This window comes from Strigops habroptila, chromosome 10, assembly GCF_004027225.2.
Source record: "Strigops habroptila isolate Jane chromosome 10, bStrHab1.2.pri, whole genome shotgun sequence".
Lineage (NCBI taxonomy): Eukaryota > Metazoa > Chordata > Aves > Psittaciformes > Psittacidae > Strigops > Strigops habroptila.
Genome location: NC_046359.1, coordinates 12,156,869 through 12,176,064, shown reverse-complemented (window position 1 = coordinate 12,176,064; position 19,196 = coordinate 12,156,869). Strand labels below are relative to the sequence as shown.

At 38.1% G+C, this 19,196-nt stretch overlaps 1 protein-coding gene across 4 annotated transcripts in view; it reads right to left on the bottom strand.

Annotated features, from left to right (window-relative positions):
• The window catches only part of SMOC2 (SPARC related modular calcium binding 2), a 137,671-nt gene that overhangs the window by 37,764 nt on the left and 80,711 nt on the right, over nt 1–19,196 (bottom strand). For all 4 annotated transcript variants that reach the window (XM_030499891.2, XM_030499892.2, XM_030499894.2 and 1 more), the window contains one exon: nt 4,864–5,050. In XM_030499891.2, coding sequence (XP_030355751.1) covers nt 4,864–5,050 — 187 coding nt within the window. The remainder of the gene's footprint in view (nt 1–4,863; nt 5,051–19,196) is intronic.

Below are 19,196 nucleotides of genomic sequence, written 5' to 3'. Positions count from 1 at the left end.
CGGTTGATACAAAACTAAAAAATCATTATCTATTCCAAAATCCAGGTTTCCCAGAGAAGCTGTGGATGCCCCATCCCTGGCAGTGTTCAAGGCCAGGTTGGACGGGGCTTGGAGTAACCTGGTCTAGTGGAAGGTGTCCCTACCCGTGGCAGGAGGTTGGAACTAGATAATCTTTTAGGTTTCTTCCAACCCAAACCATTCTATGATTGTATGACATGATATGATTCTATCTGTACTTCCAACAAACATGGACAGCACCACTAGCAGTAATTTTTTCATGCGAGCCTAGGAGGCATGGGAGCATCTGCTGCTGAATCTCTCCTTTTTTCTTATATCTCACTATAGATGCATGGTAGTTTTTCACACACCTGTTCACTGAATCCAGTTTCTTTCATATTTTATGTATCTTCCTTTAAATTTTAAGTTCTCCAAACTACATTCACTGCATGGCACACTAAAATGTCGAATTAAAAAATACTAATATAAATTTGTGGAACAAAATAATCTTTTTTAAAACATTAAATGGTGGCTATGTCCAGGTGGCCATTAATAATGGTGAGTCCAGGCCAGACTGCCCCCAAGAACAATATCTAAGTATTCTGATCTTAATTATCAGGCAGAAAGAAAAAAACAGTATTATTTTTCTTTTGAGTGTTTAATGTATTTTCACATCATCTGATGAAACTGCCCACTGGCCCATCAAATTTTGGCTGCTGCAAGAAGGTAGAATGTTGTTTTCATGGACATGGGAGAGCTAAGGGCCCTTTTTTCCCCTAAAGAATGGCAGGAATAGAAGCTGCTTTGATAGCATGGGTTGGATTCAGATACCTGATGGATGACCACTTCAATCAGCCAAGAAAAGAGTGAAAGGGAAATCTGTGAGCAGTACTCACTAATGCAGTATCTGGCAATCAGCCTGGTCCCCAATTAATCTGATACCTGACTCTACATTCCCCTCATCCTCTTCCATTATTGTTACTTCTCTGTGCCTACACTTTCTTTTTGGCCTCTACTCTTCTATGCTTTTGGCTTTTTTATTAAATACACATGTAGTTAATCATATACAAACTAAATCTATTAAAGACCAATAAGTGCTAAAATGCTGCAATATGAAAACTCTACATTTAACTCTTTAAAGCAACTGAAGAAAGAAAATGAATCATTAGAAATTTACCATACAGGATCAGCCATGCTAAGAACTGATAAGAAAAACACACTTGCCTCAGTTTTCATGGGGAAAGAGTGGGAAAAGGATAGTATGTCAGAATGGAGTACTGTCAGGTTAAAAATAATGTAGTCAAAAGACATCTCAAGTTACTCTTTTGAATTTTAAAGAAAGAATCCCTAGCAGCAAATGTATACCTAGAGTTGGCAAGGGCTTATGAAGCCTACTTTATACCTCTGAGCAGTCTGCTGGGAAGCACTGAGATTTACTGAGGTGTACAAAGCAGTAGGGGATGGAGGCTTTCACAGAGATTCTACAGTGTCAGCAGCCTCATGAAACTGATGATTTATATACTTTTTTAAGTTTAGAGATTCCTGTAGAAATGGATTGGAGATTACTTTGCCCATGATCCTAGTTGCTAAAAAGTCACGTGTGAGAACAGAGACTCATGGCCCTGCTAAGCAAAAAGGCCGAGTCACACTGTGATGCCCAAGAGGCATTGGGAGCCAGCTCGTGAGGACCATACTGATAGACTTGGGGTAATGGTTGATTGTACCCTTTAAATGCATTACCTACTTTTAGTCAAATGGATGTTTCCAGCTTTATACTACAACTTCACTTATTTCTTGTGCATTTTACTGTCATGAATGTCCTAGAGCGGTTCTTCATTCACATATTTTATTTTATTTTAACTCTAGAACGATATTTCTTTTTTTTATGGAATACCTTCACTGACAAATTATTTATCTTTTTTCAGATGATGGGATACTAGAAGGTAAATGAATATTAGTAAATTCCCTTCGTATTTTGGAAGGCTAATTTAATGCAACTACTATTTATTTATTGTGGTATTCAGAGCCTGATGATATGACCAATTTCATCCTTATGAATGTATTCAAAACCAACAACATGTAAAATGCTACGTTGGTCTGGCAACAGCTTCCCAGATCTGTCTATGCTTTCACTGTTGTCCCCTAATGATACGATCCAGATTTGCACAACAGAGATTCCAGGATTCAATGCATCCATCTTGCTACCAGGACTACTAATGCTATTGCTTCCTGCAGCAGCATTTTAATAGCTACTCTTCCAATTTGTATTTGTCAATGGGAAGCTGGAAGATAGCATACACCATTTTTCATGAGCATCTGGTTCTTTAAAGACTCACATGTTCACTCTTCATTCTATAAGAAAGAATTACAGAAAGACAACTGCATACTTGTATTCTGATCCCCTTTCCCTTTGCCAGTGGCAAAAAAAAAAAATAGTTTATCAATACAGGAAAAAAAAAAAAAAAAAAGTTGGGATTCCAGCCCACCTAAATCTTTCTCAGAAATGAGGTCTAGACACTCCTTTTAAATTCCAGACAGTAATCCCACCTGCTTGTTTACCAGATTCCTAAATACACCAGTCATTCTTTACTTAGTATGAAACTCCTAAAATTCAGTATTCTACTTACCCATCTGTGCTCAGAAATCTCCTCTCCAGAGATATTACTAAACATTACTTCCTCAGAGCTCCATTGAGAATTACCCATTAAGTCCAGCAAAGCTGAGCAGATTCGAAATGGTTAAGACCACAGCAGTTGATCTTTCGAGTAACAACCACCAGGCAGAGCACTCACACAAAAGGAAGATTTGTGTCTAAACCATATGCATGAAATGCTTGAATCCAATTTGCTGGCCTTCCAACTTTGGAGACCGAAGTTGCAGCACAGTGAAAGACCTCCCTGCCATCTCTTCTCCACAGCTGAGTGGCTGTGTAGCTGCCTAACAGAAGAGGCCAGCTGACCAAACAGGAAAAAAAGAAGATGGAAACTGATTCTAGATCCATAGGTGATTCATTAAGGGGTTGGGAAGACTTAGAATTCTAGTCTGTATAACAGTAGAAGTCAAAATCATACACACTGCATGCACACTATACACACAAATAAGAAAGTGAACTGGAAGGTGATGAAGCAAATCTTCCTAGAAGCTATTTCAAGACTTATGAGGGATAAAGAAGGTGATTGAGAGTAGTCAGCATGGATTTATGAAGAAGAAATCATGCTTGGCCCTGCAGCCTTCTATGATATGGCTGGCCCAGTGGATAAAAGGAGATGAGCAGATATTATCTTAATTTTAGCATGGGTTTTGACACTGTCTCTGCTTACATTCTCATAGACAAACTGCTGAAGTATGTGCTAGATAAATGAACATTGAGGTGTGTTGAAAACTGGCTGAACTGCCAGTCTCAAAGAATTGGGATCAGCAGCACAAATTTCAGCTCAAAGCCAGACAGCAGTGGAGTGCCCCAGAGTTCAATACTAGAGCCGGTATTGTTTAGCCTATTCATTAATGACCAGGATCCTGGAACAGAGAAAATTTTAGCAAGTTTGCAGATGATACAAAACTGGGAGGAGCTGCTGATACACCAGAGGATTGTGCTGCCATTCAGAGGGATCTCAATAGGCTGGACAAATGGGTTGGTGGGAATCTCGTAAACTTAAGAAAAGGCATATACAAAAATCACACACCTGGGGAAGATTAATCCCCTGCATCAGCACAGGATGGGGGCCAAACAGCTGGATTTGGAGTCAAATTATAGAACAGGTTCCATAAAATGATTTAAAATATAATTCAAAGAAGGATTAGCACTAAAAATTAGAATCAGTGAACAAACCTAAGGGTGGAGAATGGAGGACTAGCAGAAAAAGGAGCCTCTGGAATCTCTAGAGGACATGTCTAGGTCCTCGCACAATATGCGCAGTGATCCTACAGTTTCAGGATCAAATTTCAATTATTCTATTTTGACAGTTTATGGATCTCAACTCGCCAGAAACAGCAGATCAACAGTGACTAAGTCATGCTCACTTCAGCCAGTACTGCAGTTGGCATGGTCTAGACTATGGTATAAACAGCTGTCAGTAAATCAGCACTTGAAGAACATGTGAAAAACACTCCCCAAGAATATAATACTTTACAGCAAGTGGTTTACAACATTTTTTCATGAACCTTATGTAAATGATAAAAAAATATTTTGCTTAAGCTTGAAAATATTTATGATTGCATCAAGATACCCATACTGCTCGCCAGCTTTACATGAGCTCCTATAGCATTCCTACAAGGGCCAAACCTCAATAACCAGGCTAAATAACATCCTTTGGAACCTGATACTTGCCTTGCCTGCATCTGCTCTATGTGGCTTACAACACTTTTACCATGTATCCGGCTCAGCTGAGACAACTCAACTCCAAGCTTCTATTAATAACACACTAAAATGATATTTCCCCTTTATGGGTTCCCAAGCAATTGTTCCATCAAAAACAGTCATATGAAGTAGTTGAGGAGGATGCTGGAAAAATAACTGTACGTTTCTGAGGTTGGACGTGGTTTCGGTTATGGACCATCTTACTTAGTTCTTCTATGTTCAAGCTAAGGAGTGTGAGGTTTCCTCTGGGCTTACTCATCTGCTCCAAGCCTTGGCTTCCCAGGACACAATAAAAGAGAGGACTAGGGGAGCAAGCTGCCTGTGACATTGCAGAGAAAGTCTGTGGCCACATGACCTTAATTTTTGATGTCTCTTATATATGTATTTCACTTCATAGTAGAAGAAACCTATAATGCCACCAGCAATAGAAATCTACATGCTAGTTAGTACATGCATACTAAGGCATCTTCTCACTACAAATTTAGAGCAATGAATGTGCATTCACTTACCTGGTTGATGTACCAGGGATGGGACGTCCCGTATCCACCAGAACACACCAGCAGTAGCCAGTGGAAGGATGGCACTGCACCGGTTTGTAGAGGCCGCCCTGAGCACACTCTGGAACGAACACATTGTCTTTCTGGGGCTGTTTAGCTTCCTCCAGGGCCGACTGAAGTTCTTGATCACATGATGATGCTTTTGGAAGGAAAAGCAAAAAGGCTGAAGACGGTATATGGAAAGGGTCTGATAGATTTATCAAACACTTTTTTTTTTACTTTCTTTGACTGCTTTTAAGGATTGTATTGAAAGCGGCTCACTACAGCTCAAATAACAGCTACATTGGTTTATGCTGTCTGCTGTTAGGAACTTTAGTTTCCTTTTCATGCAGCTGCTTCATAATACAATCCTAATAACATCTGGACACCCTGTTTCCCATACTAGATAAAATCTATGGTTAAGCAAATACTTTCTCTGCCACCTTAAAAAACATCTTCATCTACTCCACAGTCCCTAAACTACTGATTCTCTTCCAAGGGAACAGAAAAAATCCAACTTCTTAGAATTCCTTATATGAATTAATCTAGATATTCACTTAGATGTTTATATTCTGCTCTTTCTTTTCAGTTTTGGAACAACATCTTAATACAGTGGAAAGTCTTCCACCTTCTTTTCTGGTAATTCTGGTATTGGTGATGTATCATTTGCTCTAGAGACCAAAGACCCTTGAGAAAAAGTAGTAATTTTTATATCTGCATTAACAATATGTCCCAGATCTCTTCTGGATGTGAGAAAACCTTACATAACTACACATTCCTAGCCTTTATGTGAAACTATGAATTAGGAGGCAAAGAGCAGAAATGCCAGGGCCTGAGAATGCCAGTCAGAAAAAAAACAATCGGAAAAAAAACCCTCTGCTGAGGAGGTTCTGATCACTACTAAATTGGTACATGTGGCATTGCAGGGATAACAAATGAGACAGTCTATTTACTCAAGCCATTATTTCTTCAGGAACTTTAAAGTTAGTCTCCTATCACATGAAATTTATATAGTTTAATAAAACAGCTTCTGTATAGTTCCAAAACTAACCCAGTGAACAAAATTAAATATTTGAGAAACAAGAATGTTAAGCACTCTATAGACACAGATTATTGACAGAAAAATTTCAAGTTACTAGAATTTCAATCAACAAAAGCTTCTCCTCAGTCAAAGACTAGTGACACACTTATTCTCTGAATCTGTCACACCTCTTGAATTTTTACTGTTAACCCACAGAAAGATAAACTGAATTCTGACTGGATTTTCTAGTGCATTTGTAATGAGTTTCAGCTTCAATCTAATCTCATTTACACTTTATCCACAGGGATCAGAAAATGCTTTGCAAATTGTAGATAAAACCTAAGAGAAAATATTAGTCATGTCCAGAATGCTACTGCTCTACACCAGCTTTTTGCTAATGAAGATGACCAAAATCAGTAAGGTTTCTGAAAAGGTGGCAGGAAGTTAAACACCTTCATACTTTAAATGGCACACAATTCCATTGATAAAATGGCCTAGTTTCCAAAACAGTGTATTTTGTTCCAATCCATGTAAAAGGTTTAAAAAACAAGCATATCACTTGCTAGTATGATTGCAAGACACAGACTGAGTGGGTTTTTTCAGTTCTTTGGTCGATTTTTTTTTTCCTCCCTCTTTTGTTTCACACAGTATTTGAGCAGGACAGCTATATGAATTGATTTTGCATGTTTTTGTCTTGATCTACCCACTGACAAGCTGAGACTGAATAGCTCTCAAAGCACCAGTGTTTATATAATAAACTGCACACAGCGAAACAGTGTAGTGAGGACAGAAAGACTCCTCTAAAAAAGGGAAATAGGTAATTATTTGCATGTTAAAACCCTCACAGAAATAGCTATGGTTTCACAAATTAGAAATCCATCACCAACACCTCTTCAAGTAACCAAAATAAATCTTCCCCTTGGTGAATCAGGATTATGATGATTATCAAGTTACAAGGTATGACAACCCTGGAAAAGACATCACTTGGCTTAGTTGTTCACTTTTTATGTTTTGTATATAATCAAGCAAAAAGGAGCAAATGGGGTGAAGCAGCTGCAGTGAGAGGGTTGAAATCATTACTCCTCCTTAAACTCCACTAAATTCTTTTCTCTTTCATACTGATAAACCTTGGGAACATTCCATTAGCTACTGTGACCTCTCATTTTACATCCTTGTAACTAGCAACACAATCTGGCAGATGCGCAAGTATTATTATCTCTAGTAAACCCAGAGGAGTAATACATCTTCATGCTCTCATCTTTGTTTAGAAAATACATTGGTGTATAGAGATTACACAGTCAGGTCATCCAGACAGACAAAATGTAACAGCGTGAAGGGGATGTGGTGGAGAATTCCCAGTGCAGAAGCAGATACAGACTGTTTCAGCTGCTGACATAAGCTACACCACCTAATTTCTCGGAAACTCTAGTTTCCACTGATTGAAACAACCGGAGGAAGACTGCACTGCTGACTCAAAACCACTGGAGTCAAGGGCCAGTGCAGACATGTGTGATGTGGTGATTTTAGAGCAGGTGTTACAGATCTAGCTAAATTGTCTTTACTCTCCTGATTGACTTGCCTAGGCAAGGTTTTCTACAAGGTGCTGCTCAAGCTAGAAATTTCTCTCTTGCACTAGGTGAGGTTTGTTTTGATCCTTTTTCTCATGTATGTCTGTTTTAAAGTTTTAGAGGTACAGAAAAAGCAGTATTGTGAGAGAGATATTAAAGGAGGGTTGCGAATGTGGATTACAGCTTTAGGAGGAAGAGTCAGAAGACCCATGGAACTTAACATTGCAAGTGAGACTGGAAACAGGACAGCCAGCAACAACAATCAAAGGAAGGTTTAAAGATTAAAAGGAATGTTCTTAATTGCAAGTCTATGAAAAACAGACCAAAAAAAACCTGGAGTCATACCAAACACAAAGGTAAAACTCCTGTAACTGGGAGGACTCTAGTGATGCCCTTGAAGAGCAGCATCAGCAGAGGCATTCCAGAAAAAAAACCCAAAACATATATAAAAAAAGCTGTGGCATTTTCAGGAACGACGTTCCTCCTGTTGGAACCTTTAATCTTTTACTCTTCCCTTACAGATGTAGATTTGTAACAAGAAGAGAAATTTATCATTAGTCCTAAATTAGGTGTTGGATAAAATGTAGATTATTTTTGACAAATTGGTAAAAATATAAATTAGTGTAATGGACATATGTCTATCAGGTCTCTGTGTGCCAAATGACTGAGCTTTATTACAAATCTGCTGAACCCAGTTCATTTATTTTATTCACCAAAAGTGCAGAATAATGTATTATTTTCTTCCCTTACAGAATGGCTAACAAGCTTCAGCTCAGCTCTCAGGCTTACCTATAATACTGCCTGCTATTCCCAGAACCAGAGTATTAGTCTTCCTTGTAATTTTCTCTCTGAGGGAACCATTCATTCCCTTTCACACTTTCAATTATTTACAACAGGAGTACTGGAAAGATGCAATTGTAGCTCTGTGATTACTAAGAGCTCTTATCACAGCGCCACCATACCACTGCAAATAATTGCCTTTGTAATGTCAGAAGAGTCATGGTCAACAAACATTCACTTGCCAGGAGAATCAGTGATAAATGTCATTAACTTAGAAAATGTCTGACAGTTTGTCCAAACAATCTGACAACAACAAAGATCTGGAACCATAACAGATGGATGGCAGAAGTTCATAAAGTGAACAGTACAGAATAAGATGTATGCCACAATACAAGTAGAATAAATACCTTAATCATTAAAATGCATCAAATTTTCTATGGAATGAGTTACTACAATAACACTCATTCTGGAAAGAGAAAAGCACTGACATTCCAGCTTCTTTTCAGGGAATATGCTTACACTGTTATTATTTCACTTAGTTCCTTCAATTTGGTCTTATTGGGAAAAGGGGATGCTTTTCCAAGCATCTTAGTTCAATAAAATAATTAGACAGCTGAAAAATCCTTTTGACATGGCCTACCATGTTAGCCAGCCACAGTGACTCAGTTGGGATCCTTAATTTCAGGTTGATAAACCTTCTTGCAGTTTCTATACAACTATATTTTATTCCAGGTTCATAAGTGTTTCAACACGCACATTTCAGCCATGTAAGGAAATATACCTTTTTGCCCTTCTTGGTCTACATCAAGAGCCTTTGTACCACCCTATGACTTACTCTGAACAAGGACTTTCTGAATGATGAAGTAAAAGTGCTGCTCACAACTAAAATGAGTTTAAAAACCTGATTAAATGTAATGTACATTGAACTTCCTATGTCATATTGCTATTCAATTCCTTCCCTTTATAGTTTAAATGGTAGTTACTAAATATACTTTTCCTGTTCTGGTTCAATATGCCTTCATAGTCCACTACAAACAAGCATCTGAAATGTTGCATCTTCTGTCAATGAGAAAGATACTCCAGCTAATGACAAAGTGTGGATAAGTTTCATGTTTCGTATAAAATCTTCAACAATTCTTGTTGCCAGTTATCCTTAAGAAAAGAGTCTGGATTTCAGTGAATTAAGTTATTTTACATGAACAGAAAAATACCTCAGTAGTAGTAAGGTATAACACTGTAAATCTTTCTTTGTTAAAGACTCCATTTATTCATCTCTGATGGGTTACTTAGACTGTTAATTAATGTTTACATGGGGATGTCCTGGAGGAGAAAAGAGGTGGCTTTTCTGGAAAAGTCATCCTGAAAAAACTACGTAAGGGTACATTTGTCTGTAGCACATCTAAACTGCTGATCACCGTACTATGTAATTTATGATTATCATCTTGTTGGTCTTGTAACAGGGGATGTTTTAGCCCCTTGTTTCAGAAATTCTGGCAGTTGTGCTGTGTCTTATCACAGGTTCTCCCAACATGTGGAATTTCATGATTACAAATAATTTGGGAGGGGGTTTTTTGCTTGAATGTAAATCACTGCATGTATGTCTAAATTTCAGTATGTTATGCAGAAGCAAGTTGCAGAATCTGCAGAAAATTACAAAGGCGTCTGTATGCTACTTTAACATTTCCTGCCACTATACAAACATTTCTATCCAATTTCCTTAACCCCACAATGTGTATATGACAAACAGAATCCACTCCAAGAAATTCTGGTTTCAGTTGGTTCCTTCTCTCTCCTTTCCTCATTATCATAATGGGCCATGAAAGGACAATTTACACAGCCTGGTTTCCAGGGTAAAGGGATCTTTTATTAGGGCTTGAAGCTCAATGTCATCTATAGAAAGCAGGTAACAAGAAACCTATGAACAAAAATACTCCAAAAAGTGATACACACACTCTAGAGGAGTGCAGTGTAACATTAGAGACAGTTAATATTGCAGTTGTCCCACGTTTCTGAGAGGATATAGAGACAGAATATATTCATGTTCAAATTTCAGTACACAGAGACTTAAATTCTATGACAATTTCTGCTAATCAAACCATCTGTCTGTCCAAGTTAATAAGCCTAATTTAGGCATCCCTTTAGAACACTTCACTTACTTACTTACACAAGTTTTGTCCTAGTTTATTTCACAACCATAATCATTAGGATGCATAAATAGTCCTCCTGTTGCCACCCATGCAATGCTCCAATGAATTCACAACTCACAGGAGTAAGATCCATTTGCTTAGGATGAACCCTCCTTGAACCAGTGAAGTTAGTAGGCTTCAAGGAAACTGATTACAATATGTTTTTATATTTTCAACTAGTTTTCATAGTCTTCAAATTTCATTGAATGGATTTCCACTTACATTACACCAAATTGTATTTCTACATATGACAAAAATGTTCACTTTAGAAAGGCAGTGGGAATTAGGATAATTTCTATTCAAGCTATGCTCTCCCTGAAGAGGAATGTATGTTGACTGGATGGCAAAACAATCCATTACAGCGGTGGCCCTGTTATTCCTAACTCCAGCAAATATGCATCTTCAAGGCAAAATAGCAGGTTCTTTACCTGTAGCTGACCAATTTCATCACCCAGAATCCACCGTGTCTGCTCCTGCTATAAACACAGCCAATACAAATGGCAAAAAAAGTCCTTAAATGATTTAATTCTAGTGAAGGAGAGGTATAACTCTATGGCTTCCTATTCTTTCCAGCTTTCGTTTAGACCTTCTCTAGCATGACAGATTCTTTCTCTGAAGTAGATGTTTTGATGTAATGCAGTTTAAAATGCCAACTTCATACTTTTTATGTACACAAAGTTATTTCTCCTCATCCTTCATGGCCACTGTATGGGCATCTCACACCAATCTTTCTTAAGAAGACCTCTTCTTACAAGAATTTGTCTGCCTGCCCTCTCTTGACAGTTTCAAATAAACTCAACTCTAACAGAAATTAAGTGCAGCTCAAGGATATAAAGAAATGCAGGAATTCATATGCTCATGCTACTAACTTCTATAAAGACTATTCATTAACCTAAAATCAAATAAAAAGTATTTACGTGGCCCAATCTTCCCCCAGCAGAAATCCACAGAAAAACACCCAGTAAATTCAATGGACAATATATCAGGCCCCAGCTGAATATTTTCACATGCAAGTATGTTTCCAATTAAGGCTAACATTTGCTCATGGACCAAGTACTGATTGTAAGGAATAGGTAACATTAATAAACACTCCACGTTAGTCCCAACATCTAGATGGCAATGAAAACCTAAGACTAAATTACAGTATTAATGCTTATCTGGCACCACATGTTTTGATTTACATTAGGTTTAGATACGCATCAGCATGAGGGTTCTCAAGGCCTGGAGAAAGCTGGCAACATTCCTACCCATGTTTTTCCTTGTTTGTGAAAACTCGTGGGAAACAAATATTTCAGGCCCCTTGTGTGCATTTGCAGAATGCTCTCAATGTACAGTTGATCACTATTTTGCACTTCTAGAGCTTGGATGAATGATTGTGGCAAAACACAAAGCTCATGGCTTCAACGCAGCCCTAAAAACTAATTTATGTACTTTACTCCACTGAACAAAGCAGGATAAATCACAGACAGATGCTCTCATTTATCTATGTGGGTTTGTATGCAAAGGCATTGCAATACACAAAGAGAACCATCTGGAAATGCATTGAGCCCATCAAAATAAAGATCTAACACACAGAGACCACCAGCCTCCATTTAGCTTACCTGAAAAGAACATGATTACAACCAATCTAATCTATGTGTATGCACCATGATTTTCTCAACTCTTACCCTGGGTTTGAGCAGGCAAATAGCACTATGTCAAATCAAGATTTCTGCAACACACAAATTCCGGTTCCATCAATAGACACAAGTTTGTGATCCCACAAGACAAAGATGTCACATGAAAATAGGATGACTTGCTCTTTAACTAAAATCCAAACCCACTTGTCTACTGGAGGTTTTGAAAGAGTTTCTAGTTTAGGAAAGGTTTTGCACATACCTCTGCAATTCTTTATTTTTCTTAGAAATTGAAACACTAAGAGTATCATGAGAAAGATTGTAACCACAACACTGTAAAAGAAAATGAACTGTATTGCCACAAAAGCCTGCTATTTTGGAATTGTTTGTTTGCTTGCTTGCTTGTTTGTTTAATTTTTAGCCCAACTTATTGGTTAAAGAGATGAGGAATATTATGTAAGTATTCAAATTTCTCCTCTCACAGAATTATTACTGATTTAAATTACTTAAATATTCATTCATAATCCTTTTTCTCCCTCACTGAGTTCTCCCACTGCCATTGTGCAGATTATAATGAGTCAAATTAGCTACTGTTTTAAAACAAAACATAACTATATTTTGCCATTCTTATTTATGTTGAATAGAACAGTAGTGTGAAATCGGCCCACTCACTCACAAAGAAGTAGTCTTCCATCTACAAACATGACAGAATCTGGCTTTAAATGTTTAAGTATTAGCATTTACTCCTTCTGTAGATAAATGACAGAGAAATATAAAATCAGTACACATTAGAATATAAATACAAGTTATTTCAAAGATGAATTTTGCATTACAGCCAAAATGTATATCCTGAACATTCTGATTCAAACATTTATTATAACATCTATGAAACATGTGAGAGAAGTGAACCAAGAGTAGCGCATTTTTGTTAAATCATTAACAGCAATGTGAGGAAGTGATAGCAAGCCTTTGCAAAGTGGACTGCACTAGCTAGACTTGGTCCAAGGACCAAGTTTACAGCCTACTCTCGACAATTGATCTTCGAATCCAACCTTAACACAAATCAAAAGTTCTTTTAAGTCAGCTGGTCAATCAGTAGGCTTCACAAGGAGAGGAAAAATCTGAGGAGATGAGGTCCCTCATCCCCTTTTACTCAATAAGTCATGGACATTCACTTAGATTGTAATTACTCACTACAAACTGCAGAGAAGATAGATTATCATCTCCAGGTGCTCTTGCTAGACTTTGTTAACTTGGCTACCCTAAAATGAGAGAGAATACTGTGCAGAAGACTGCCCTATCCTGCAAGGATACATCTGAAAGCAATTATTTGCCAAGTGGGCTGAAAACTGCTTGTCCTACTTAAGAGGAAATATCAGTTCCTATTATTGCTAGGTATGGCTGCCGCACCCTGCCAAAGCAGAGAGCACCATAGTATTCAAACTGCAAAACCAACCAAACAAGAAAGCCACCACCCAAAATTACAGCAAATGAAAATCACTGGCTTTTCCCAAACACAGTGGCTTGCTGCCCAGTTAGCTATAGCAATCTAAAGGCTCATTCATTAAACAAAATTGCGCAAAGCTACCATTCTTGCTTTATGAGTATATTGACCAGCAAATGTTAGCCTTCTGCCGCTGGAAAAATCTCTCATTTTTAAAGAAATACTTGAAATGAAAATAAAGCTGGTTCACTTTTTCCACAGAGCTGTGAAAATGAAAATCTTTGCCAGGTGAGCTGACGGTAAGTATTTGTTTGAACAGCTCTACTAAAAATTACAAAACAAAATGTGCAAACTGGTGTACCTAAATTCATACTTTGGCACTTAAATAAGCCAGCCAGTTTACAGGAATGTTTATCAACCCAGCGCTTCCCCTCAGTGAAACAGGAGTTTTTTCTGTTCACCAATTCAGAAAATGAGATACTTACATCAGTGCCTGGATATGACTTTGGACACTTGACCTTAGGCACCCAAGTAATTATAATTTCAGAAGTGTACACTGGCATCTGTGGCTGCAGTTTGTGACATGTTCCTGCCATTGGTCCACACTGCTAATGCTGTTGGCATCATGCAGTGTTGTCCAGTCTTATTGCTTAACTCCCGCCTGAGGTTGCTGCTCTCCACCTACACTTTGTTTTCTAAGCATGAACTCATTTCCAACCACCTTACATAGAGAACCCTGACCACTGTTACAGAAGCCAGCAGGAGCTAGGAGAACTTCTGGCTGGCTTATGGGAACATGATCCAAGGTGCACAGTTAAAAAAATATGCAGATGTATTTGAAAAACAAGAGAATACTATTTTGCATTTATGTAGTTCTCCTCTACATGTCTCAGAGTATCTTACAAAATGGTCAATATAATATGCCCCTCTCTCTAGTTCACAGCAGCTTGGATGGGCATCACATAATTGTACGTATTTGGCCCTCTGACACTGAGCAGGAATATAGTGATTAAACAAGCTGTTGAAACAGAAATTCTCCTCTCCCTCAGTGTTTCAGGGAGTGTTACTCTGACAGCTATAATGCAAAAGTTTATGCTTCCATCATTCCTACTGCCTCTAGTGGCTGAGCAGAATGATTCCACCTCCAGGGCTCTCAGATATGTACCCTTCAAACCCACTTGATTTAAAAAATCCCAATATATAAAACTTTTATTCATGCTGAGAACATATCTGCACCTTGAAAAGTTAATTAATGACAGATGAATCAAAAAACTGGCGACTTTTATACTGACTTGCTCTTCTTCATCTTGCCAAAGAGAAGGCAAGAAGCAGGTGGAAAATGAGCATGCATGTTATTGCTCATGTTTCTAATTACAAAAACCATGTTGTGCAATGAAGTCTTTTAACAGAGCAAGAAGCAAATACTGTAAAGTGCTATCATCTGTTGAGTCACACTGCTCCCGGAATGCATTAACTCTTGTCCTCAGTATGAGATTCGACAAATAACATGAACATGAAGCCTGGTCAAAAGGTAACTGCACTGCTTTAACCCTGCACAAATCCAAGGCTCATCTTAGATTAAAAGCTGTTCAGGTCTTTCCCCTCCAGCACATTATGTCCAAAACGGACTATTTATCTAGCACATAGGAAGTCGGTATTCATAACAGGAGAGGTGCAGGATTCAGATAGAAGACCATTTATTGATTTCAGCCAAGTTTTGCATGCAATAAAGAGGATGAGCCAAAGAAGAGTAAAAGCCAATAAGAATATTCTAATATTATTTCTTTCAGCTCCAACTTTTTAATATAGTTTTATGTAGCTCTTCTCTTTTTTTCATATGGCCATGGTTAAACAGCTCAGCTTGTGCTTTGGTTTCACAAGCAAAGCCAAATCCTTGGCTTGGCTTTGGAGAAACTTCAAACTTTGGAGAAAAACAAGGGCAATCTGAATTAAAAATAAAAATGCTAGTTCCACCCCACTTTCATCTCTGTTTTCAAAAAGGAATAGTTCTCTGAAGTTTAGATAATGTTAAATATGGTGTGATAGTGAAACATCCCTATGCTTTTGAAGAATGGAAGACCCCTATCATATTGAAAATTCCAGGCCACGATTTTTGCTCCTGTAAACTGGAACCACTCCACTGTACACAGTAAGGATCAGTAACAGAAAATTTGGTCCCTAGTATCCAGAACAGTTTTAAAGGCTTCTTTGATGATGCATAGTAGTAAAGTCAAAGATTTTTTCTAACCAGTAAAATTAGAGTTTTAAAGTGTGACTAATGATCCTTAATACTTTACAAGCCATGGTTACTTTAAGTTCTCAGAAGATTATTAGTTTTAAGTGTGTTTAACGTACCACATAAATGACCTGTACCAATAGAATAAGCATTACATAAGTATTTTCCAACAATCCATTGTGTGTGAGAGTAAAAAACAGCTTTAATAAAGTGTTATTTTTCAAAGTGTTTCCTTAGCTTGCTTCCCACAAATAGTTTTAACGTTTTCGGACCTGCTCCCATCCTGTCTCCCCACACACATATACCTCAGACCTCATTTATTTTGAGGCACTCTGCAACCAACAAGAGAAAATCTAAAGGACTGGTTTTAACAGTACTGTTCAAATAAAACAGATTCTAAATATTTAACTTTTCCAGATAACAAGCATCACAGGAAACAGCAATGTTGGCATTCAGCCACCTAATAAGGAGAAGTTTTTATTATCGCTTATGTGAAGACAGTTCTGTTATTCTTTCTACATATTATGCATTGTATGCTTTGTTTTCTTTTTAATTTGGGAAGATTAAAGGTTGTTTGATAGCTTGAAAATAACACAAAAGGAAGCCTGGTGCATGTTGCGCCCAGGAGGTTGTGAAGCTGTCATAACTGGAGCTGTTGCTAATTAAATCTGTCTATTGTTATAAAGCAAATCTCAGCCAAACCAATCAACCACTAGCATAATTAATGAAGTCCACAAGGGCCTTTAGTGGGACTTGTTTTCATCAATCAGGAGGAGCAAACACAGGCTAAAGAAAGTGGAAAAGCCTGTGCATTTACAAACCTGCTTTCCTTGGGTCATGCTTGTGAATATCTACAGTAGAGTCATTTAGATAAAGATAGCATGGAGGTGAAGACACAGGCTCTCCCTTGCACCAAAGTCACAGGCATCCTCTTTTCACATCTGTTCTACTTACACATTTACTGCAATCATCCAACGGCAGGTAAAGTTTGCAGAAAAACAGGGAGAAATCTTTGAAGTTGTCAATCAATTGCAAGGAAGAAGAGTGAAAATCTAATGTAATCATTTACATTAATGAAACAAAGAAACCAAGAAACAAAAGAAAAAGCGGGAAGTCTAGATGCAAAATTGAAACTGAGAGAAAAGGTTTAGGCTGTGCCTTTTCACTTAGAAAAAATCAACTATTTCAACTGGTCAACACAAAATCTTTCTTTTCACTTTCACCTCCTACACTATAAGACACTGTAAAGTTCTTTACTGTATTCAATAGTCCTATTCTAGAAGCTATCTAAACCATCTCTCTGCTGAAACTTTTGCTTTAGTTTGCACTGATTTGTCCAGACTGCAGCAGCCCTCCCAGAAGCAGAGCCAGGATTAGAGCCTGGGAGTTCCTGGCGGGCTGCCCTGAATGTAAGCAACGAAACCACGCTGTCTCCCTGCAGTAACTGACGTCAGATGCTTTTGCATACAATACTTTGTAGGCTGCTTAAGCCTCCCCAGTGACATCCTGAGGAAGTAAAATTGGCAGAGAGTACAGGCCAAGACTGTGAGCACTGGTCATGCAGATGAACAATGTTGATGTTATGACACTTGCATCGAGTTTTATTTGAAAAACACAATTAACTTCACAAAAAACTCACACCCTTGACTATGGAAACATTCTTACGTAGAAAAGCACTGGATTAATGCTGAAAATATACTCCACTAGCTTTAGGACCAAACACCTAGCTGCTCCTGCAGTTTGGTACCCTTCTGTATCCTGCAGTATGGATACCACAACTGGACAAGGTATGCCTGAAATGGTTTCTCTATGTAGGAAATGCTTAAACCATCAGCATTGGAGACTGAAGGCAAAAATCAAGAAACATGCAGTGAAGTCACTATTGACAGAAGGGAAGCAGACTGCAAAGAAAGGACTCAGAACAGGGAATTCTGTGTGTGCAACCAACTGTGAGGATGATTCTGCTATAGATAAGAGAGACTATGATAAAATTACATAAGGCTCCAATAAAAAGCAGGTATGCAAAAAGGTAAATTAAACTTAAAGATAGTATTCTGTCCCACTAACTTTCTTACTCAATTATACAGGGGACAAAAAGATATGAAGCAAGGCATTTTTCCTCTAGCCTTGCTGTAGACAGGCGATGCCCCATATAAAAGTCACATAGGCTCATTTTGACAAGCGTATTGAAAAGGTAACTGCACCATGACATCCTTCAGGCTAGCATATGTTTAGTTATGTGACATCACATTCCTAGACGTGCATGAAGGTATGCATGAATATTCGATGCTTCTGAATATGAATATGTTTCAATGTGCAAAACTCATCACCTCATCTGAAGAGAATGAAATTTTACAGAAAGGTAATAAAGAGAAAATACTTTGCTCTTTCATCTGGCAATACAAGTGGAGCAGCTGAGCCCTTGTGCTGAGAGCACATCCATTAAAGTCAAGAGGAATTCCAGCTATGCAATAGCAGCAGGATTGGAGTGGACAGTCCTATTATCACTGATCCAGCAGACTGATATACCACATTCTAACTACTTAAAGAAATGAGAGTTCAGTGTGTTTCCAAGAGAGGCAATAACACCATCATCAGTCCTGGACCACTAATATCCTCATTTAGAGGAAAATTTAAATACTAAAAAAAAAACCTCCTCCAGGTCTGATTCTCTTCTCTCCTCATAAGGCTTCCTGTGGCACTACTCTTCTAATTGCACTGGAGTCACTCCTATTTACACTGCTCTGAGTAACAAGAGGCTTCATGCCTGCTGAAGCTAAATCATCTCCTCCTACAGTCATTTGCTATTATTATATCAAGACTGTTTAGTTAAAGGGATGAACTACAGGATGTGTGACTACATCAGAAGTCACTGTTTCATACTTGGGATGTTGGTAGGGAAAGGGGCAGAAGTGACCTTTCAAACCACTGACATTTATACTTATATTTTTGGCTTTGCTGATTTTCTGTTATATCAACTCAAAGGAACTAAAAATCTTGTCCCAAAAATGATCTTAAATTGCTTTTTAAACATGATTAGGCACTGTAAGACACTAAAATTGTAGGCCCCTTAAGCTAGGCAGGATATAGCTTTTATTGAGCTAAACAGGACAGCAACGAGAATAAGGATTCGCTCATTACCTTCAGGCAGTAAGGGCTATTGAGATTATGGCTTTAGCTACATGGTGGGAGTTTGGGGAAAGTCACAGAGGAAACATCCAAGATCAGAAGTCACTTACACTTCTGCTCCCCAAACCAATTAGGTGAGACACTCAACCATTCCTACAATTTGAACCAGAACAGATTATACAATCCTGACCTATTTTCTGTTGCCCTGATCTAACTGGGGGCACTGGAAAATGCTTCAAGGGCATTAGAGGTCATCCAGATTTGAGGAATTTATGCATTTATAATACATTCCAGTACAACAAAAACTGCATCTAAGAAGTCATTCA